The 22,868-nt window shown below is 40.7% G+C and overlaps 2 protein-coding genes across 2 annotated transcripts in view; both read right to left on the bottom strand.

Moving 5' to 3' along the window:
• LOC146667908 (ovochymase-2) overlaps positions 1-7,331 on the bottom strand; it is a 34,364-nt gene extending 27,033 nt beyond the window's left edge. Inside the window, exons 1-5 of the mRNA XM_085408813.1 lie at positions 7,265-7,331; positions 4,275-4,405; positions 3,225-3,318; positions 1,554-1,694; positions 1,227-1,324 (exon numbers count right to left, since the gene is read on the bottom strand). Coding sequence (XP_085264939.1) covers positions 1,227-1,324; positions 1,554-1,694; positions 3,225-3,318; positions 4,275-4,405; positions 7,265-7,331 — 531 coding nt within the window. The remainder of the gene's footprint in view (positions 1-1,226; positions 1,325-1,553; positions 1,695-3,224; positions 3,319-4,274; positions 4,406-7,264) is intronic.
• Positions 7,332-16,450: 9,119 nt separating this feature from the next.
• On the bottom strand, positions 16,451-21,629 carry gprin3b (GPRIN family member 3b). The gene is made up of 2 exons (XM_085408539.1): positions 21,285-21,629; positions 16,451-19,293 (listed from the first exon to the last, which is right to left on the bottom strand). Exon 2 carries the CDS (start codon positions 19,199-19,201, stop codon positions 17,039-17,041), a length of 2,163 nt encoding a protein of 720 aa, XP_085264665.1. The 5' UTR covers positions 19,202-19,293; positions 21,285-21,629; the 3' UTR covers positions 16,451-17,038.
• Positions 21,630-22,868: the final 1,239 nt, after the last annotated feature.

The following is a 22,868-nucleotide window of genomic DNA, read 5'->3' as shown; positions in this document are numbered from 1 at the left end:
ACTGTCGTCAATGTTATGTGAGATATTTAGGAGTATATATCTTTACCAATCCACTTTTGGCAATTAGATTTATTTTTGATTAGATTTTAAACAAAAAGCCCATAAATGATGTTCAGAATTAGGCGTAACCTATATCCTATATCTACATCTATTCAAACAGACAACAGTTTCAGACATTAGTGGCATTTATAGGAAGCAGTAAGAACACATTTTTACTATTTGCAATTACTTACATACTATTCTTATTGCAAGAGACAATTAGCTCAGCTTTACACTGAAACCAAGTGGAACCACTTGCCTTGTTTAAATGTTAAACTCAAAGCCTCCTATTAGTCTGACTTTAAAGTTTTAAAGATGTTTACCTCTGTTGCTTATCTGGTCACATCAGTTTAATATCCTAAATGAGATATTTTTAATTTTCCTGAATTAGCTGTGTTTACGCTGCCACTGGATCTGAACACTGTAACTGCATTTGAAAGTCAGATACAGTGCTTTAGGAAATCGCTGGAGCTTGGGTAAGTGCTCCAGCAGCTCTCTAATGATGTTAACTTTTATTTTTCAGATTACTTTTTGTGTGCGGATCAAACAAAACCGACAAACACGTTAATTACTGAATTTTAGACGTGTGTTTTTGAGCCTTGGAGACGGGCAGGGTGGTTTGTTTGTTATTTCTTTATGCTAATCAGGCTAATTATCTAAGTGGGTTTATTACGACCAACCTCCTTCAGCTCTGCGTGGAAAATGAAATCTGATATAAAAATGTCAGTTATAGCCGCTGTATCATACTGCAGTATGATACAGTCATGTAAGAGTCATTGGTGCTTCCTCAGATGATTCATATATGTTGATGATTGTTATATTTGCTTTTAATTTACCTGTTTTCTCATTTCTAATTGCTCTTATTTCCCAGTTTTATATCCTTCTGCTGTCAGTATTACTTCACCTTATATAGTTTCATTTTTATCTCTTCATACAGTTTTTTTATGGGTTGCTTGTTTCCTGTCTTGTCCTGTGACGATGCATTAGATTTTTAACTTTTTTTAATGGTACAATATAAATTACATTATTATTATTATTATTATTATTATTATTATTATTATTATTATTATTATTAGTAGTAGTAGTAGTAGTAGTAGTAGTATTCAGATGCATAGTTCCAGTCTTAATGAAATGCTGTTGGATCTGAGCTGGTGTTTGTGTGTTTTAGTTCATGTGTGTGGCTCTACCTGGTATAGCGCTCCGTTTGGGTAGTTTTGTTCTGGGAAGCCGGGCGTCATCAGATTCCCCTGATCACCTTGGAGAAAGCCTCCGGCTCCGGCTATTTCTGGCAGCAGGGATGAAGGGCACTTCATTTCCACAGATAGCGCAAGGATACCCACAGCACACCCCTCCACCTACCCACCCCAGTTTTGATTGACCATCTATTACCCCTCGTCTCACCTTGCACCCATCCCTACAACATTCGCCTTCCAGGTCAATCGTGTAACGTAAGACAGAGATCCAACGTTATGTCAGGCTTATTTCCTCGATGAAGTCATTTCTTATAGTCTTACCTGATGTGAGCTGTGGAGCCACAGCTTTGTAATGAGCCTTGAATCCTCGGTCTGTTTTTCTGTCATTGGTGTCAAAGTAGACCGTCAGCTGGTTTGTCAGCGACACCACTGGGTTCGGTTTATTGTAGCCACAGTATTTACCTACAAATATCACAGATAAGAAGCTGGTTTATTATAGGGGTTGTCCAACTGGTAATAGACAGCTCTAAAGTTACAATGATCACAAACAAGCACAACAAGACCACACAGTGAACAAAAAAGGGGAAAAAAACTGAATGACCACAAAAAGGGTAAGTCATTGCTTTCAGTCCGAGTGTCTCTTTTATGTGCCGTGCTGGAGTGATCAAAAGTCTTTTACATGCATGTGTCAGAGGGAGGTACAAATAGCACTTATTAACAATTATGATGTCAGATTAGAATGACTTGAGGGGGTAGGGACAAATAAGTATATACTGCCTACTCCTTTTTAAACAAATAATAAAAATGATATTTTGTAATGATTGTGAAGGCACATGTTTGAAATAAACTGAACTGAACTGAACTTAAAGCTGTTTATTTCGCATCAGTTTATCACAACAAATGACATTGAGTTATGTAATATGTATGTAATAAATGAGGGCTTTATTGTAGTGTTAAAGACTTACAGTAGAACAATGGACACTGATTTGAATAAGCTTTGCATTTTATTTCTATATTTTTTCATATTTTTTCTTGACAAATTGTAGTTTGCAAATTAATCATATTTTGGAATATTTTCAGTGTTGCATTTAGCAAGTTTAGAAGCGCCAGAGTTTGATTATCAGATCAAATTATCCGTGGCACTTATCTCTGAGTGCTTTCACTTGATATGTTTATCTCCTTTTTTCACAGAGGTGGCATTTACAGACCTCTTTGAACTCTTTGTATGATGAAATGGTTTTACAATTTGCAGCCTCATCAGGTTTGATCTTTTTTCATGTATTTTACTTTTTTTTAAAGTCAATATATATATATGAAATACAGAATTTCCCCTAAGGCCAAATATATTTGACTTTACTCTTTTACTTCACTTCTTCTTCTTTGTCTTTCAGCTGCTCCCTTTAGGGAGGCCTCCATCTCTCCCGAGACACACCTAGCATCCTCCTCTGTCTCACAACTGTCTCACAAACCCTGTGAGTTTCCCTCTTTCCTCCTGCCTGGCAGCTCCTCCTGTCTCCTTCTCATTCAAACACATGTATTCAGTCGTGCTTATGTCTCTCCAGTGCGCACTTCCTCTCTTCCATCTGCTTCCTGGACTTATTGCAGATCACAATGTCATCTGCAAACATCACAGTCCACAGAGACTCCTGCCTGAACTCATCTGTCAACCTGTCCACCTAATTTCCCAAATATAGTCCCATTCTTTAAATCTGTGCCCTAGTCTGGCAACACCAAATCCAAGTTCATGATATTATTCCTTCCCCATAAACTCTGCTGTGTGGTTAAAAACAGTGTTGGAGTTAGTGCTGAGTAATGTGCACTGAACCAGCGTGACCGTGTGTAGCTCACTAGCTGAGTCTGCCCGTGGAGAGATGAAACCCTTAGCCTTGAAAGGGCAGATGCCCATCTGTCCAGAAACTGAACACCATCTTTTAAAAATAATTTCCTATCCCCCACCCTGCCGGAAGGCTGGAATTTATGTGTGATATTTACCGATGATTCCCACTGAGTCTTGCAGTGTGATAAAGTCTGCTGTGCAGAGCTGGGTGTCCTCCAAGGCAAACTCCTCAAACCACAAATGGATCACCTGCAACACAAACACGCAGAGGTGTTTCATCTTTCTATTTTGAATCTGAGAAGGCGCTGCTGAAGAGATAGGTGAGCGTGAGAGCTCGGTGTGAATTCTGAATGTGCACGTGTGCACGTGTGCACGCGTACGAGAGCAGGTTTTATGTTCGCTTATGTGTTCAAATACAGAGAAATAGAGATGCGTATAGATAACAGCCACTGTGTCGGGCATGCAGGAGGGCAGCCGTGCTGCCAGAGAAAGAAGGATCAAAGATTTGTTTTGTCCTCTGGGTCTGAGAAGGAAAGCTGAGGAGAATGAAGGAGACAAGGCAGCCATCTGTCCACACCGCTGCCACCGCACTCATCCCAGCTGTCCTCTACTGCTTGGCCTCACATAAGACAGTTTCCATAACAGTAATGTGACAAACTCTGCTGATCAGACAGCAGACAGAAGCACCGTTAAAGACTGTGAAATAGAGACACGAGTAAATGGTTTTGATCTGAACTAAAAAGAGAGATAATGTGACTGTGCTGAAACTGGTGTTCACAGGAAAATCATTTCAGACACTTAGAAGCCTGGAAATTTTTTCCCTTTAAACTATAATAATTTATTTATTTTTTTAAAAAAAAAACTTCTGATAAAGCCTTTTTATGGATGGAGTTACAAAACCAAGACCAACCGTGAAATCACGGTTGTGGAGTTTTCTGAGCCACTATTACAGAGAAAACTCACCTCTGCTTTGCTTGAACCTGATCATAATAAGCCACTGTAATTTCTTGAATATGTAAATTAAAAGGATTACAGATGTTAAGATAAAACTGATTAAAATTTTTAGATAAAAACTCTTGTTGGAGTTTGTTCTTTGTTTTTCAACTTTTCTTAGTGCATAATTAAATTTTCTTTCTAATTTTACTGGTGATATAATTTAAAGAGAGGCTGAAGATCGGAAGCGCTCTAATGATGATTCTTGTCACCTTCTCAGGGTCCACGGTGATGTGCCAAGCGCAGCTTTGGCCACTGTCGTAGCTGCTGGGGTAGTTTGAGCTGGTGAAGGTGCCCGACTCTCCAGACAGCTCTTGAGGAGCCCCACACCCTAAGGTCAGCCCTGGAAATACATCAGATGGTTAAGCTCAGCCATCTTTTTTTTCCTTCTTTTTTTTTTTAAATCATGGCAACATGATCTCCATTTGAAATACAGCCACCCTTCATCAATTAACAAAACACCGTTCAATTCTATTCACTTCATTTTTATTCATATGGAGGCAAATCACAACAACAGTCACTGTACAATAACAAAAAAACGCTCTTCCTGTGCACTCTGTAGCTCCTGGATTCATTTGTAGATTGCAGCATTAGGAGCCTTTGAGCTGACTGCGACAGCTGATTGCTGTGCTCTTATACCCAGTGCAAACCAGGAACCTGCTAAAGCAATTATCCTTCCTTAAAGACTGTGGGGTTTATACCCAGGGATTTGGGGTTTTCACTTCTTGACTCTGAATCCCGTTTCTTTATTCAATCCTCCTTTAGATTAAACAGGTTTCAGTTAATTTGTTGCTCAGCTTAATAGTTTCTTTTTATTAAAAAACACTATAAAGGCATGTGATTTTAAAGTTGAAGCCTTGGTGACAGCATTGATGACACTGTGTGGCATCCACAGTGTTGTGTGTTGTGCCTGTTGCCAGAGAAGCTTCGGTCACGGCGTCTTTTTTTCTGTGGTGCAAAAGAAACACTCATCTGTAACAGAGTTTTTTCATGAGATTTACGTATTTGTTAAAGTGATGAAGACCAGGGGAAAATAATAATAATCATACAGTAATTCCTGATCAAAGAGTCAAATGTGCAGCACTCTTATTTGACAGCTGTTTTTCAGGAGCGAAGCACCAACTGATGAGTAACGTAAGAATCAATTTGTTTCTGCTGATAATCACCACTTTACGCATCTCAACAAACAATTCAGGGTTCATTCTCCAAAGACAAAACAAGTCAGCTTAAATGTGTCTGCTTTCACAAAGCAGCCATTTTCATCTATTGAATTTCTTTTTTCACGCTTAAGGCCAGAATGAGTGATTGTTTTGCTAAACTGGAGCTCTGGAAAAATAGAGGAGATGGTGTCTGTGGATGGTATTATAGTAAGGACCGCTGCAGTGGTGATGATGCATGCAATAAAATTAAACACAGTCATTTTACGATACAGAGAGCTCCTGTTTGTGCACCTTTTCTTGTGTGTGGCTTAATTTCTTAGGGATCAGAAAGTAAAAGCCCCTGTAAAAACCATTGCATGACTTGTTTACTTTTTCACATCAGCAAAAACTCATGTAGGCTTTTCTTACCTTTATTTCCATAACAGCAATTTATTAGCACTGGTCTTACATTTTCTGTTGCCTTGAGTCTGTTTCCTGCTCCGGTATTTGCTACAAAAAAGGCCGTGGAAGTCTTACAGCCAGCCCTTCTGCACTGTGAGACTGTACTTTGCCCTAAATGCTGATCTCAGCATGTTAACTTGGTCACAACTGAAGGTTTTACTCTGTTTGCATGTTTACGTTTCAGTACAGTTAAGCGTGAGATTAGTTCTTAAGGTATTTGTAAAAAACAAATAATTTAATGGCTTTAAAAATGTTTTATACGCATGTTTATATAAAAAAAGGGGAAAAAAACTTTATTAATAATATTTTTACAGTTTATAATATAATAGCTGCTGAGATACTTTTCAGTCTGGGCCAAGGTGCAACTTCCAGAGTTGAAAAATTAAGCCAACACCAAAGTGTTTGGAGCTCCACTTCCTCTCTGTGCTTCTTGAGTTAGTCCATCATTTTAAAATGTCTGACTTTTTAGAATTAAGAATATATATTTACAGCCTGGTATAAAAAACAGTTTTGGTCTCTATGGATACTTATAACAACTCTGAGTAGGGTGAATTTTTTTTCTTGTAAGTCATCTACTTATATACTGGAGTTAGAGGCCTGGCTGTGTTGATTCACAGGTTTGTGTGTGTGTGTGTGTGTGTGTGTGTGTGTGTGTGTGTGTGTGTGTGTGTGTGTGTGTGTGTGTGTGTGTGTGTGTGGGGTTAAAGTATTTCGGAGCATCTTAATGGATTTTCTGACTAACATCATGGTTTGTTGTATGGTACAGTCTGTTGTGTTTAGATGATATGAGCATCTCTTACATTGTGCCCATGCAATTTATGAATGCAGCTAGCTAACCAATTATTATTGGCTAAAAATTGAATGTAGCTGTACCCTAAAAGGAAATTCCAAAAACAGCATTAGTCCAAACCCAATGGGTGACGTCATGACAGTTACTGCCTGTGAAGTAGCTGAAGTATCTTTAGGCAAATACAGAACCTTGAGTTGCTCTCAGTGTGTTCGTTAGAGAAGCAATGTTGGGTAGAAAGCACGTAGGTGCAGAATGCCCAAGCAGGAAAGTGCTATATTAGAATCAGTCCATTTAACACACAGCAGATGCAATCAAATCATTATTATGATGATGCATGTTGGTTATTTTTGTACTTTGCAATAATTACTTCAGATATTTTAGATGCTTTGAGAATTTTAGCTCAGTACATTCACTTTGGCATGTCTCTGTATACTGGCTTTGTTCAAATCAACAACTGAACAATCATTGACCAGTTATTTACCAGCAATAAAGATATGTTATTATGTATCAGCAATCTCTGCAAAATCTCCACGAGGAGCTACGAGATGCAACATGTTCACACACATGTTCATGGTCAGCACACCAAACTTGTGAATATCAAAATTTGCCTAAAAAATGTTGGAATTTACATCATAAATAAGGACTAAGTTAAAAAAATGATTTATGATTTTTATTTTAGAAGAACATAATCAAGTATATAAGAGGTTTGAGAAAATCCTCAGCACAATATTGCTTCTCGTTTTGAAGTACCTCAGGGAAATGCTGATATTAAAAGGGAGCACGGTGTGTTTCAGCAGGTGTAAACACTCACCTTCTGTTTCAGAGTCAGCTTTGTCAACGAAGTAGATGACCACAAGGCCGATGCAGGCGCCGGTCATTGCTACGAAGATAAATATCAGACATATTTCCAGGGTGCTCATACCCCGGGAACGTCTGTGACCCTTCTCCACATCCATTTTCCTCGCAGTGCAGGAGACGGTGCCTCGTCCAACAATTCACCCCTTTATTGGCCACACATTGAGGACCATAACTAAACTTTAACACCACAGATGGACCTTGAGCTCAGTCAGATGTGGTATTGCAGCACACCAGCCCTATAGATATGTTAGAGCCATAAATTTGTATCACATAATACAGTAACAGAAAGTTAATGAGTACTGAGGTGGCTGCTTCCCCAATCAACAGGTCATTAGGACTCCATCTTTAAAAAACACTGATATAGTTGATAAAAGGCAAAACCTCTGACAAAAAGAAGGAAATTTACATGCATGCAAGGATTGTTTTATTTTAGTTGGTCATCACAATCAAAAAGCTGGAGTTCTCATGAGGAAAATTCATTATCTTGCATGTTTAATTTATAGCTCTTCCACACACTACACTCAGCATGTAATTCCCTGCTTGTCAACAGATTTTAATCAGCAATAAACCTTGAAGCAGAGGCTATCAGAGCTGTACAGCTACCACGTTGGACACTGGTAAGGCTTTGCTGGACTCCTTTTGCTGTGCATCTGCTAAATGCTCACATTAGCACGATAGCACATTTTGCAGTAATATGTACCATGTTCACGCTCTTGGTTTGGTGTTAGCATGCATGTGCTAATAAGCACTAAACAAAGGACAACCAAGGGTGATGGAAATCTCCTCTGTTCTGAATGTTAGTTTTCTTTTTAAGGAACTTGATAAACGTTTTTTCTTAATAGTTTTGATTATAAAACCAGATGAAAAGTCAACACATCAAAGTTTTCCAAAAAAAGTGCCATCTGACCAGTTTTTAGATCCACAGGTGTCTCTCATGATCGGTGAGACATTTCAGGAACGAAAGAGAGTCGTAGTCGATGTGTTGTTAGTGACAGAAGATCTGCAAAGTTATTAAAATGGATTGTGAGGGGACATTTAGTTTTTATTATAAACTTCCATTGTAATGCGCCTAGTTGTTAAGATATTTCACTCTTGGTGGCACTAAAAAAGGCCATCAAAATCTATAAAATTTGTCCCTGGGAAACACAGATGTTCAGACTATTGTCTGTTAAATTGAACGGATATTCCTACGCCACAATCCTGGTAGAAATAATGGCACAGCTAGAGGCCCAATAAATGCATTTGATAAATTGGCCTTGATCCAGACATAAACTGAAACTCTTCCAAATGGTGACTGTTTTGTCCATCCAAAACTTTGCTTTCACAGACCTAAAAGAGTTAATTTCTCCACTGCTTGAGGTAAAGCAGACAATGGGATTAACTTCCTTTGCGGAGGTGCAGAGAGCGCAGAGTGACAGGGGCCGTGCTGTAACAAAAGCACCGAGGTTAGAGGTAATAAGTTTCACAATGGGGATCTTCATTTTGGCCTGAATCTCCATGCATACAAAGACGCTCGATTGGGTTTTTATCGAAATCATCTCCTAAATTCAGTCTGACCGTATTTGAATCTGAATCAATCTGTCCGCTGGTCCCCTTTAACACTTCATTTTCTCTCGAGATAAGGACTTTCCTTCTATTTTACAAAAGGCAACGGTGTGACAAAAGCTGCTTATCTCTCCCTGGGGATGCAGAAGAAAATGGGGGTAAAAAAAATATCATTCTTTAGGCAGAATGATGATTTTGCTGCAGTGTCAGAAACCTATTGCTGATGAAACTATCAGTAATTAATGACACTGTGCATGCATGATTCCGGCACCGGTGCCGCTCTCTGTGCTTCATCTTTATCAGTATTTGTTTTGGATCTTCTGGTTCCACCAGGAGACTGATTATTTATGGGCACATCTGTCAGCCATAATGAAGCCAGGAAAGGTGACCTTTGTGTGAATGACTTAGTATGTGTGCATGTATTTTCTTTTTTTTTTCCTCTTCCCCTTTCTGCACATACAGTATATGCACTGTTGAAAGGTTACCAGTGCATGAGCTTGTGAGCTGAATAGTAAGCAATCAATGATGAGGTCTGAAATGCATCCAAACATATGCAGAGAAGACAGGCGAAGGACGGGGTGCAGATACAGAACAGCGAAGTTTAAAGAAAGAGGCACAGGAAACATGGATTGTTCGATCACACGTGCAGGCCAACACTGTACCGCAGATAAATGTAGGCCACGTATTCCACTGGGATCCGATCAGCCATCGGGAGGACAAGCCTCACTTCCAGCTATCTGGATAATACAATACGAGGATAAATAAGGGCGGGGGAGACCATTTTCATGGGAAATATTCTGAGCAGAGGAAGCCAGCAGAAGCTTTAATTACTGCACTGTTACTGGCTTATATGCTTCATTATGATATCATCGTTGCAGCGAGAAAGGGAGAGAGGGGAAATGGGGAGCTGGAGTTGAAAGGGGGTGGGCACAGTGACAAAGAGAGACACGGAGATGAAAGTTGGCGGCGAAAAACTGAATGGAAACGGCTGAAAATGGAGATAGTCAGGCAAACTTTCCAGGAAGAATGGAAGCAAAATAAGGTCATAAGTACTGTAGCTGTTTATCATCAAACCGGCATGTGTAAAAAAAAAAACCAAACAAACGATGAATATACTGAAAAGTGTAAGTGTACAAATATGTTTGAGTAAGTGTTTGAATATTTTTGAAAAAAAGGAAGCAAATAGATGCTTTTTTGGCTCTGACTAGATCTGTAACTGTATATGATATTTGGTGAACAAGTGAAAAAGATTTGCATGAATAATTTTCAATATGTGAGTGCATAAAGAAGATTTGCACAAAGGTTAGTAGTTTCACAGCAAAGCTTTGCAGTTAAGTTACTGGAAACACAGCAGCAGTGTTAGTGGAGAGTGATGGCAATCGTTGCACTGCAAACTATCATTTAAGTTAGATACAGGATCTAAGTTAGATACACATCTTCTCTGTGTTCTCAGATATGATCAATTACTTCTGCAAATCTTTTCCATATAAGTTTTTGTGCACAGCTACAGATCTCCTGTTTTCTACGTATTCAAACGCCTGAATTCACCTGATCAAAACATTTCAATGCATTCACACGTCTGAATATATATATACACGAGCTGTTTTCACACACTCGCTAATGGTGCGTCACAGCTCTGGTGTTTCTGACGTTATTTTAAGGATATTGTCTCAATAATAAAGGAAAGGAGATGAATTTGTCACAAATTCTCTGTGATCAGCAGCCACCACTAATTACTCACTCCACAATCTCTAAATATGATCTGTAAATATTATTAGCGCTCATCCCCAAGATAAGAGCACATCTAATGTCCCACAAATGATGACAAGGACATATTTTATCCCTGTGATGGTCTGGATAATAGTAATGGCTTCTTTCACGGGGCTCCTGTAAGAGTTTCTATATGAACAGGAGACTCTTGTGTGTTTATGAAGCTAACTGGGTCACCGTGAGCAGATCTCAAATCCCAATACCACTGCAACTTATCTTGGACTTCAATTATAGCTCCAAAATGATGCTGCTGCTGCCGCTGCCCTCAATTTCTTCCAGAAGAAATGCCACTTTTTTTCTCCTCCTTGAAACATTGTGTCACGGTTTCAGCTCGTCAACTCAGCCACACTAGTTTCAGAGTCTCAGCAGGAATCAGGTTAGACCCTAGGGCTGTAACAGAGGGACTCCTTCTTCTCATGGACTACCAGTCTTTAATTTTAGCTTATGACACAGCCTGGGAGTTTCCTCGTTAAGTGGTAACACTTGAGAGATTATTATTTCGCTACCAAGCTGTGCGTTAGGGCTGTGCTGTCGCCTTAATCACCAGTGTTTCTACCAGCACTTTGTTAGATGTTATGCAGTCTGTGAAAATGTGGTCCGACTTTGCACTTCATGACACACATGACGACAGAATGGCAGATACACATCACCAGACTCCTCTTACAAATACTCATTAATGCCAATACCTAATCAGCTAATCACACAGCAGAAGCATTTAGGCATGTAGACATGGTCAAGACCTGTTGAACTTCAAACTGACCACCATAGTTGTCATAGTTGTTGATGCCACATGAACTGGTCCGAGTATTTCATAAACTGCTTATGTCATCTCTGGGTTGTAAACAGAGCGTTCTTTATTCTCTATACACTGACTGAAAATGCCTTGTTGGTGCCACAGGTCAGAGGAAAATGGTAAACTGCTTTGAGCTTACAGGAAGGCAACAGTAACTCAAATAACTACTCATTACAACCGATGTTTACAGAAGAGCATCTCTGCATACATCCAACTACGGCAGCAGAAGACCACAACAGGATTCACTCACGTCAGCTAAGGAAACTAAGGCTACAGTTCACGTGGACCAAAACTAGACAATAGATGATTGGAAAAAAGCATGAAATCCATCCTGCCTCATTTCATCGGTCCAAGCTAGCTGCTGGTGGTGTAAGGGTGTGGAGGATATTTTCTTTGCACACTTTGGAGTAAATGAGCATCATTTATGCACCTTTGTCATATCCACAGGTTTAGGTGTGTGACAGGCAGAGCTGTGGACCCAAAAACGCAGGACTGAATTAATAATCAGCGTTAATGCTGTTAGTGCAGACATGGGTACATGACTGGGAAGGCTGAAAGACGCAGAGATGAGAATAGAGAAGACTGAGCTCAAGAGACACCAATATAGATCTTAGAACATAAACACAAAAACTGAGTTGAAGGCCCAGGACCATGAGACCACAGCCTTTGAGTTTTTGCTGACCATGTCCATCCCTTTATGACCAGCAGGATACCAGATCCCAAACAAAGCTCAAATAATCTCAGACTGGTTTCTTGAACATCACAGTGAGTCCACAGTCATGAGATCTCAGTCCAACAGAGCACCTTTGGGATGTGGTGGAACAGGAGGTTCACATCATGGATGTGCAGCCAACAAATCTGCAACAGCTGTGTGATGCCATCATGTCAACATGGACCGAAATCTGAGGAATATTTCCAACACTTTGTTGAATCCTTGTCACAAATGATTAAAGGAGCTCTGAAGGCAACAGTGGGTCCAGCCCAGTACTAACAAGATGTGCCTAGTAAAGTGACTGGTGAGCAGAGATGGGCAGTAACGCGTTACTTGTAACCCGTTACTGTAATCTGATTACTTTTTTCTGGTAACGAGTAAAGTAAGGGATTACTATTGCAAAAACGGTAATTAGATTGCCGTTACTTTCCCATAGGAACGCTGCGTTACTGCGTTACTAAAACCGTGATTTTTTTGCAAGAATGTCTCATGACAGTGACGTAAGCGAGTGCGACATTCATGACAACAGCTGTGTACAGATCAACAATGGATCATATATCAAGTGCGGGAGAGAGTATGAGCGTGCAGCGTTTAAAACGTGGAAGTACTGACCTTACTTTGAGTTTGATTCCATAAAAAGTGACAAAAACATTAGTGTCCGTTGTGCGTGGGAAGAAAACTTCTTTTTACAGCGAAAAAACCCCCTAAACTTCCAAGCAAGCACCGAGAGCGCTACGACGTAATGGGAAACTCACAGAGAAACTCGCGGATTCTTCCACTGACCGCTGCGGCACACCTGCACCAGGGTAAACCTCCGCCTACCCCGCTCCTGCTTTACAGGTGAAAATAGAGCAACAGGACCGCTGAGTCTTTGATGTTATTTATTTTCTGCTGTGTTCTACTTGCATCTATTTGAAAGAGTGAGTTTAAACACACAAAAAATATATATATTTTATGTGCTGGAATGTGCAGAAAATAAGTTTAAATGTTAAACAAATTTCTTCCAGTCAGAGAATGTTGCATATAATTAAATTTTTGCTTGATGCATAAAGTTAAAAGGTTAAAACTAATAAAACAAGTTTTAAAAAGAGACTTTTCCATTTGATTACATTTTGTATGATGGATTATGCAGAAAAAGTAGAATTGGGCTGAAAGATCTATCGCTTTATCACCTATTCAGGTTGTAAATCGTGTTTTTAAAAAGTAACTAAGTAACTAAGTAATTAATTACTTTTGAAAATAAGTAATCAGTAAAGTAACGGGATTACTTTTTGGGGGGAGTAATCGTAATTAGTTACTGATTACTTTTTTCAAGTAACTTGACCAACACTGCTGGTGAGAGTATATATTTCTCTAGAAAAGATCTAGAACACCAATGAATGTAACTAACAGATATTATGAGCTTAAGCATCCTTTGATGTAGCTTAATCTTTTGTGATGAGTCATCAGTTGTTGATGAAAAAAAATATTTTCTGAGGATTTTGGTTGTGTTTAGTCAGAACTGTTGAGAGTCCTACTTTCTGTAGTAAACAGAGCTTCAGTGTTCATCATGTTTATTATTTGGTATTTAAAAGAGAATTATTAACATGTTTAAAACCAGGAAAAAGGCCACATTTCATTAAAACACCCACGGAGGTCACAACAAGTGCAGCCAAACAGGTGAACACTGAAGGCATGCTAAACTCTGTCCTCTTTTAGTTGCAGCAGCGGGTGGTATCACTTTGAAATCTCTCCCCGTGCTCCTTGTCATTGTAAATCTTTCCCAGTGTTACCCACCGCCTGTGGCCAAATCTAATCTGCACTTCCAAATAGGAACCGGTCATAATGACACAGTGCGTAGGGGGTTATTAAAAATTGAAACGTGGCTAATTAAAGCCGGGGTGAAAGAATACGAATTAAGGCTGGTGACCAGGCCTACAGAAATGTAAGAGTGTGAAACTGAACTTGATGGAAAGGAGAGAGAAAGCATCAACTGCCTGAGACTGAACTTGGAATCTGAAACGATGTTACAGTTTGGTTTGACACCTTTCAGTCAGCGCTGTAGCAGAAGACGAAAACAGATTTCCTGTTTTTGTTTTTTGTGGAAAGAGCTTTGGTTTCACAAAATCCAGTCAGGTATTGGGTGGGACAGATATACACTGCGCTGTTCTTTACAGGTTGTGACATTTCACAGCACAACGGGCATAGAGGACTTTTTCGTTCTTGTTATCACGCCCTGACGTTAATATGTAGAGACGTGCTTGTTAAGAAAGTAAGAGCAGTCGCCTGAAATCAGTGTTACGCCACTCAAGACAGTAAATTCACTCTGAAGTGTTTTAGAAAGGGCCTTGGAAAGAAAAGGCTGGAGAACACACAAAGGACAGAGCTGGTTCAGTTAGGTGTGCAGGCAAATCATACACAGAGATCTCTGCAATTATGCGCATTCGGCACTCCATCATCCAATGTGCAATATTAGCAAATAAAGAAAAAATAAAAATTCTTGGAACCTGAAGCAGATGAATCGTTTTGTCCAAACATTAGCCCAAGTTTTAGGAAAACACGTCTTGCCCCGTGACAGCTTGTTGGTGTTCAACCCCCATGTGACCCTGAACTGAATTCTTACATTTCAGAAGCTGAAAATAGCCAATGTTTGCCATGTTTTCTGGGACCTAAATGATTAATCTGCTACCAAAGCGTGAGTTTTTTGTTTTTTTTAACTGAGTCAAAACAGCTGCAAAACCTTTAGATGAAAGTACAAACTGGTTCAAGGCCCTGCAGCCCTAAAATGATCAGATTTTAGGAGTTAAAAGCAACAAAGCGACTTCCCTTGACCCCAAAGCCTGCCCTTGGGCAATTTAAACTATTCAAATATTTTACCTTCCAGAAATGACTCCCTTTGAGTCGCTATACGTTTTAAAAATCAGCCGATAACAGTCAGATCTGTTTGTGTCCCGCAGGTCTGTTTTCTCTCTGTTTCTTCAAAAACGGTAAAATTATCCTGCCACTGACCTGACGTTTCAGCTGCTCGTAATAAAGCGGTTTCTTTTTCAGGTAAATGCAGATAAAAATCAGTTTTCACATTAAGAGTTCTTCTCAAAACAATCTCTTTTAAATCTGTGCTTTGACTCAGACTTCAGGCCGCAACAAGCCGAGGCCCTGAAGTGGCGAGCGTATATTTTCCGCAGCATCAAAGGTGGACACTTCACTGCTGCGGATGTATTACTGCATGTTTATATCCATTCAAAGATAAAAAAAAATTGAGATAGCTAGGCAAAGGAAATTTGTCATTTCCCGCGAGTACACTTTTAACACCTTCTGATTTCAACCTCTTTATTTTAAAACTTCAACATCAGGTCCCTCTTTGAAAAAAAAGGAAACAGTTAGTCACTGCTGCGTCTTCTTACGCCGGCTGGCTTTGTGTCTCTGACTTTAGCAGGTTTTTATGCAGCATCCGAAGTCGTCCTCAGATTAAAATAGTATATATCACTCTATGCTCATTTATTTATTTTACTCTGAGTCATGCTGTAGTTGTTGTTTCTTTAAAACCTTCTTTCACACAAAAAGTGTAGAATTTATGCTACAGCAAGTACTGGTTTTAAAATTTGCCTGTCTGAACCCACAACATTTTATTTTTGAATATTCAAGCATTAAATACCTTGTCAGTGAAAGAGATAAGCTTATTGATCAATACAGGGAAGCTAAAGGGAAACTAATACTCAATACATTCAGCCACCGAGGACCAACTCCACATGTAAACTTGGTAAAAGCACAGTGACAGAAGACATGCATGTTTCTGAAGATTACAGCTGGCATGCACAGAGAAAACCTGCAGTCTCCATACATAAGGACCCCAACTCTACCCAAGACTCCCAGGAGGAAACATAGTGGCTTAGTTTCCTCCTGGGAAGCATAGCTGTAGATTTCAGGACATGGACATGGGGAGACGTTCCCCCTAAAATGTACTGAGGGGTGGATACAAGCCCTTTAATATTCCTCCTCTGCAAGTGCTCAACTAAAACCTGTGCCTATAGTTTGGAGCAAATCTTTCACTCTGAACGTACTTCATGCTCTCTTTAAGGACTGCATCTTTACTCTGATTTATCATTTAGTCTTTTAAATATTTATTTTCAAAACCGTTTATTCTTGTGTGTGAGTCCTGACGAAATAAATGTTTTTGCATTCGATTTACACGTGGAATCTCCTTTAGAAACAAAACAAAAGAATCACCAGGACAGAAACACTACACCCACGAAAAGTGAGAAATGACGTTGTAAAAGTCAACGCATTTTTTTGCTTACTTTAATAGAAAACCAAAGAAGAACAGAGATCGAACAGCGTACATGTATGCATACAGTGCCCCCTTTAAGTACTCACTAAAAAGAAAAGAAAACACAGCAACCTGATAAATATAGGGCCCCGGAAACAAACGAAAACACCTCATGAACATATATCAAATGCACCAGATGCGATGAGACGTCGGTTGAATATATTTGCACAGATATCCTGACAGTGAGTTAGTATGTCTATCCCATGATCAGTGCCTCTTGCTGTGAAGGTTTGGACTTCATATTAGGTCATACAACTGTCACTGTAACTGAAATACATGCGTTTCACTGTTATTTCCTTTCCTTTGTTTTCTTTATTTTTATTAAAAAACTGTGTTCTCTCTCATATTGATTTCTAAAAAATAAGTTTTTTATTTTATTTAATTCTTGTTTGTTTCATTTGATATTTCTATTTCCTACCTTGTTGGATCACAAACATCATCACAAGTATTGACTCTTTTATGCTACGACATTCCAGTATACTTACTTACAGGGATCGGCGTCAATGTTTCACTTGGCATTGAAAATCTTGATGAGGGGAGGGAAAACGTTTTGACCTCTAGGAAATGGGAGGAGTCTGACAATGGCTACCTCTGTCCTGTGCTACTCGAGGACGGAGGAGGGAGGGGGGCGCACGCAGCAGTTGGGCCGTCTGACATTTTGCAGCATTGACCTGAAAATGTTCTGCTGCCTCCTTTTGTTCTTGCTGCCATGTCGCGGCGAATCAGCACCAGAGATTGACTTTCGCAGCGAGGTCTGGACCATCAGTTTCCTCTCTTGCTCCTTTATTTTGCTCTGTAAGTGGCTCTGAATTGCAAAGCCGAGTGATTCGGGGTCCACGGAAGCCCCGTAGACCTCCCACGTCATGCCCTGTTCGTCCCAGACGACGTCGTGGATGCTCTTTCCTTTCTGCTTCCGTGACTGATCGTCCTCTTTGTCACTTCTCTCCGGTTCCACCTTCTTTTTGCCAGAATTTGTCTCCTTACTCTGGGCTTTACTTCCTGCTTCTTTGCTTTTTTCTTTTGCACTCACATCTCTATTTTTAGTGAGCTCTGACTTGGATGTGGTGTTTGCTGCTGGTGCTGCTGCTGCTGTTGTTGTCGGTGCTGTTGTTGTCGGTGCTGTTGTTGTCGGTGCTGTTGTCGTTGGTGCTGTTGTCGTTGTTGTCGTTGTTTTTGGCAGGGCCTGCGCAGCAGTGTTGCTGTCAGCACATCCAGGCACAGGAACAACGGCTGTCTCTGGGGGCATCCCTGATCTGAGAGAAGGAGTTTCAGCCGTGGCTGTTTTTGCGGCTTGCTTCTTGGGTTCGCTGTGTTCAATGTTGATTTGATAAACCGGCTGGATGTTGCACAGAGCTGCGCCCGCTTCTTTAGGCTTGGCTCCTAGCCTGGAGTCATGCTGTTGTGACAAAGTTTCTGATTGGAAAACCATGCCGGTGTTTTGGTTGGGGCACATTTGTGCCTCTACAGTGAGTCTCTCTGACTTCGGATCAGTCGCGGTGCCGCTTTTCACCTGGTAGACTACAGCCAGGCTCTCCTCTCCTGGGACTGCACCACTGCTTGGCCTGTGGGTCACAGGGAAAGGCAGCAGACTAGGACTCGTGGCCACAGCCTTACTGCACATTTTAGCTACTGCCTGAACCTCCATATCATGACACTTTTTGACCGGGGCTGGCGATAGCGATGAGGTCATTGTCGAAGCCTCCGTGTAGAGCTTGGAGTCCCGCTGCCCTTCAAAGACAGCTGTGTCAGTCTGGCTGCTTCCTTCAGCCACCTGCTCGGATGCCTGCATGCTTTTTGTCGCCTGGGGCAGAGAGGATGAGTCTTTCTGTGAGGACACTGGCTGGTGTTTATCTGAGGAGACCTGCGGTCTCGATACTGTTGCAAATTCCTTCTCTGGGCGCGTTGACCGTGAGTTTTCGTTTGTTGGTCCAGCTCCTGCATCTTTACTCTCAGATGGGGCTTTGGCTGAGCTTAGCGGAGTTTCCATGCTTTGCTTGGGTTTTGATGGATCTTGTAAAGAAACAGACGTTGATGAGCAACCTTGCATATGACCAGTCTCTTTAGATTTCTGTGGGATAGCCATGTCCCTGCTTTGGGGATTGGAAATGGTTTCTTTATTATCTTGTACTTCAGATGCTGTACTCCTTACATCACTGTCGTTACGTTTTTTGTCATTCGGAGAAAGGCGTTCATTACTTTTCTCTCGTGCTGTAGTTTCTACTGAGGGTGTCAGCCGTACCTGCTTCTCTTCTGGTGCAACTGGGTTTTTTACTTTGTACTCACTGCTGTTCGTGTCGGCGCCCGATGCTGCAACAGGAGACAGCGAACTGGCCTTATACGTGCCCGTTTCACTGGTTGGGCTCAGAGTTTTCATGTTAGCATTAGAATCCCGCCGGTCAGCTCCTGCCTCACCCACCTCTCGGCCTGTTACAGACAGGTTTGGTGTTTGGTGGTCTCCACCTGACACTTGCTCAGATTTTATCTGGTTTCCATTGCCTGGAGCTGATTTGTCTGACACAGTGGTAACTGGTTCCCCTCCCTTACAACCTGTTTTTTCTGTGCGGGGGGCGGCGTTAGCAGTCGTCAGAGACAGGTTATCCTGCTTGTCGGGAGATCTGAGGGTGGGTTTTGGACAAACCTGAGAGACTTTGAGGTTGGGCTCTTTAGCCCAGTTGGCATTAGACTCCTTGTTGCCCAGTGTGTCCACCCCAGCCAGCTGAGGCACCATCTGGACTGTTACTGTCCTTTTTGGGTTAGTTCCCATGGCGGAGTCACTGCTTCAGTCTTCAAATATTGCCGTATATCCAAAGATGGAAACGGATGCACGCTGTGCTATCATTAACTTTTTGCAATTTCCTAAAGGAGGAAAACAGAAGTAGACTCAGTTGAAGTTTTTAATCATTAAGCTTATCACAACAATTACACCTTTATTCAGATGATTATAATCAGACCAGACTCCAGACCAAGGTGATTTCTGCAAGACAATTTTACTCAACAGTTATCAACCAGCCAGGACAGAGAACAGCGAGAGACCTGCACCTGACTAAGAATATAATATGTGATTCCAACTTTAATAATCGAATGAACTTATAACTTTTAACATATAACATAATAATATTTATGGAGGTAGTTTTTGGTTCATTGATCTCCACATTCTCCTTTAAACTCAACATCATCTTTGTGCTGCAACTGATGCATGATTTATTTTTCCAGAACATGGAAATAAATGAAACTCCAGAGATTTTATAAGCATCCATCACATTTTGCATATTAAACCTCTTGACTGATTGCACTGAATGTAGAAAATGTAAAAGTATGATAAGAAAATGCTGCGTAAACAAAGTAGTAGTAAGACACAATGCGACATTTAGACTCAAAGTGCTTACAGATAAAACAGATCTTTGATTAAAACTGTGGATGCCACACATCTGGTGGCGTTTGATCTAACCGCTGTTTTTCTCATTTTATAAATCCTACCGTAAATAAAACTACGCCCAACAGCGTGTCATTCATAAATCAGCTGAAGTTATCGCAATTGAATATTACAGCATACAAAGAGATGTGAATAATGAATGAAATGAACTGAGTCTCCCCATGCTAGCCCGTTGACTCGGTTTAATTAAATGTTGTGATGCTGTGAGATATTGCCAATGGCAAGCTAGCCACTTAGTAACAATATCATATGTCAATTATCCTTTAATCTTTGTGTTGAATATAATTGGGTAGATTTAAAATACATACCTGAGGGACTGAAAATCACTCATAATCACTCATTTAAAGTTTCATTTTTTTTTGACAACCACAAGTAAATTTATAACCAGCATCACCCTCGTTTTTCCTTTATCTGTTTTAAATTCTACACAGTGATCAACAGTTTCTTTGTCCAAGGCCTGATGAATGGCTTCATCTCAGTCTGTGTCCTGAATGTGTAAAAGTATCCAGCCAATTCTGCAAGTAATGACCCAGCACTCGGCAGACAGCTGAAATATGTGACCCTTTGGAGTTGGACAGATGAGCTGTGCTGTGGTCAAGGATGTAATCATGGAAAACTATCTCTAAAGCAAATGAAGAACACACTGAATGATAATTCGATGGGTGGCATTAATGGGCCTTTTCCATTTCGGTGACATCCACTGATGATCAGTGTAGTTCATCTCAGTAAAGGTAACAACATCAATCTGATCTAGAGGCATTCTCCTTCATCACACCAGCATCCTCTTCTTTAGGAGTAGCAGTGGGAAACCGAACAGCTTTCCAGGTTATACTTGTATCTGATAAGGCGAGACTAAAGAATAAATATTCCCGTCACACTCTTTTAACCATGATAATCTGACGCACTATAGAGCACCCCCCCCCCCCAACGTGTGACTCGAACAGCACAGAATAGTAGGTTACTGGTGTGGGTCATGGACAGGTGTAGCCGGGTTGTTTGTGCTATGCCACTATGCATCTGCCTGTCTGTTGTCAAAGCGCAAATATTTATGGAAAGCATATCCTGGGTGTTATTAAATATATGACAAATAAACGCCTCGGTGTCTGGGCTTTTTTGTGTTCCCTTTTCTTCTACTTCTTCTTCTTCTTTTGCCAGCAGCAGTTAAGAAATAACCTAAAGTGTGGACAGACTACGTACAGACTGTATTCATGCAAAACGGCGCACATGAAAGATCCCGCATGCAAGCGGTGCACACGATCTATTCAGGCCAATTAAGATCCATGTCGTGCACTGTAGCCTCTTGCCCCAATTCAGCGCCTCAGAAGCCACCGATGCTTGCTGGTTTGATTTGACCTTGCGGGCGAATTTAACATCTCACAGTATAAGAGAGCTTGAAAAGATGAAGGCGGCTTACCTTGCGAGACGATTTATGCCCCGTGCCGTTGGGTGCCGATTGCGCGTCAGTGAGACGAGGGGGAAAAAAAAGAAAGAAAAAAAAAAAAAACCTAGGGATGAATATGGAAAAGTCAGCCTGTGTCGATGACACCAAGCCACGCCTTCCACGTAGAATATGGGTCTTAGAGGTATCGATCCACCACAGTCAGGCACAAAATTTAAGCACCTTGACTGACTGACCGTGCGCAATCAGTCACCGCTGACTCCGAGGTCTTCATCACTGCTGGCTCGTGCTTACAAAAACAAAAAGAAAAAAAAATGTGACGAGCCGATCATGGTTTGTGCGCTATCCCAGACTGAACTGGTCTTGGCAGGGCAATCCAGAGTTAACCAGATGAATGGATGAATGGGGAGGGGTGGAGAAGATGCGAATGGAAGCAGCATTGTAACAGCCGCAGGCTTTCACAGGAGGGTCACTTGGTCCTGAAATTAATTAGTTTTAGTTCCCTGCGCTTTCTGCCTCCTAACGTAGACCATAATATTCCAAGAGGAGAGGTTTTTGGTTTTTCTGCTCCCATTTGTGTTATTGAGAAATGGGTCGACTTTCATGCGGTTCTTTTTTGGAGCATGCTTTAGCGAGATCGCGTTCATTTATTTTACATCTACATTATTTTCAAAATGAAGAAATATTTCTCTGTGCTTTCGGCAGATGTGGTGAATAAAGAGCCTCTACAATAAGAGCCTGTCGGTTACAATTGGTGTCATTAACTATTACTACAGAAAAAATCGCATTAAAGATTTTCTGTGGTTTGCAACGTGCTTATGCAAATGAGTCGGAGACAGCTTAAGACTTTGCACTTTGCTGATAACACGGAGAGAAATGTGGCTCATGTAGTTAAAAAATACATAAGTGATTCTGTCCAAATAACTGTTCATTATGAATGAGCCTGCTTTACACTGCTTTATATTTTTATACATAGACATCAGTAATTATATTTAGGCTTTAATATATCTTATATAATTCATATCTATACTTTGATATCACGTATTTACTTTCGTCTGCATCTCATATTCTTAACTATTCTTTGATTCGTTCTAGTAACACACAGTGGGTCAAGGGTTACAAAATTTCGATCCTGTGTGTGTGTTGTACATACTGCAGAATTGACAATAAAGCTAACTCTGACTTTACACAAGAGTGTGCATTTTTTCCACAGTAGTTACAAATCCCACACACACGGGTCCCTGCCCCTGAACATTAACATGAATGTAATGATAAAGAAGACGACGATCCAGTAACAGGTGTCTCAATGTGCTTTATACTGTCGTTTAAGGTGATTTTGGAATATTAGAGAGAATCTGCGAGCAAGCATTTTGGCGAAAGTGGGGAAATACACTCAACAAAAATATAAACGCAACACCTTTGTTACTGCTCCCATTCCCCATGGGATGGACGTAGAGACCTAAAATTCATTCCAGATACACAATATAACCATCCCTCCCAAACAGTGGTCACAAATCAGTCCAAATGTGTGGTAGTGGGCACATCTGCTATATTGAGATAATCCATCCCACCTCACAGGTGTGCCACATCAGGATGCTG

The sequence above is a fragment of the Rhamphochromis longiceps genome, linkage group LG6, assembly GCF_057381845.1.
Source record: "Rhamphochromis longiceps isolate RC_006_pf linkage group LG6, R_longiceps_female_GT1.1, whole genome shotgun sequence".
NCBI lineage: Eukaryota > Metazoa > Chordata > Actinopteri > Cichliformes > Cichlidae > Rhamphochromis > Rhamphochromis longiceps.
The sequence above is the reverse complement of the archived record's forward strand: the minus strand, read 5'-3'. Positions and strand labels throughout refer to the sequence as shown.

Coding starts and splice junctions, on each gene's coding strand:
- gprin3b (XM_085408539.1), bottom strand. CDS start 19,201: ATGGGAACTAACCCAAAAAGGACAGTAACAGTCCAGATGGTGCCTCAG.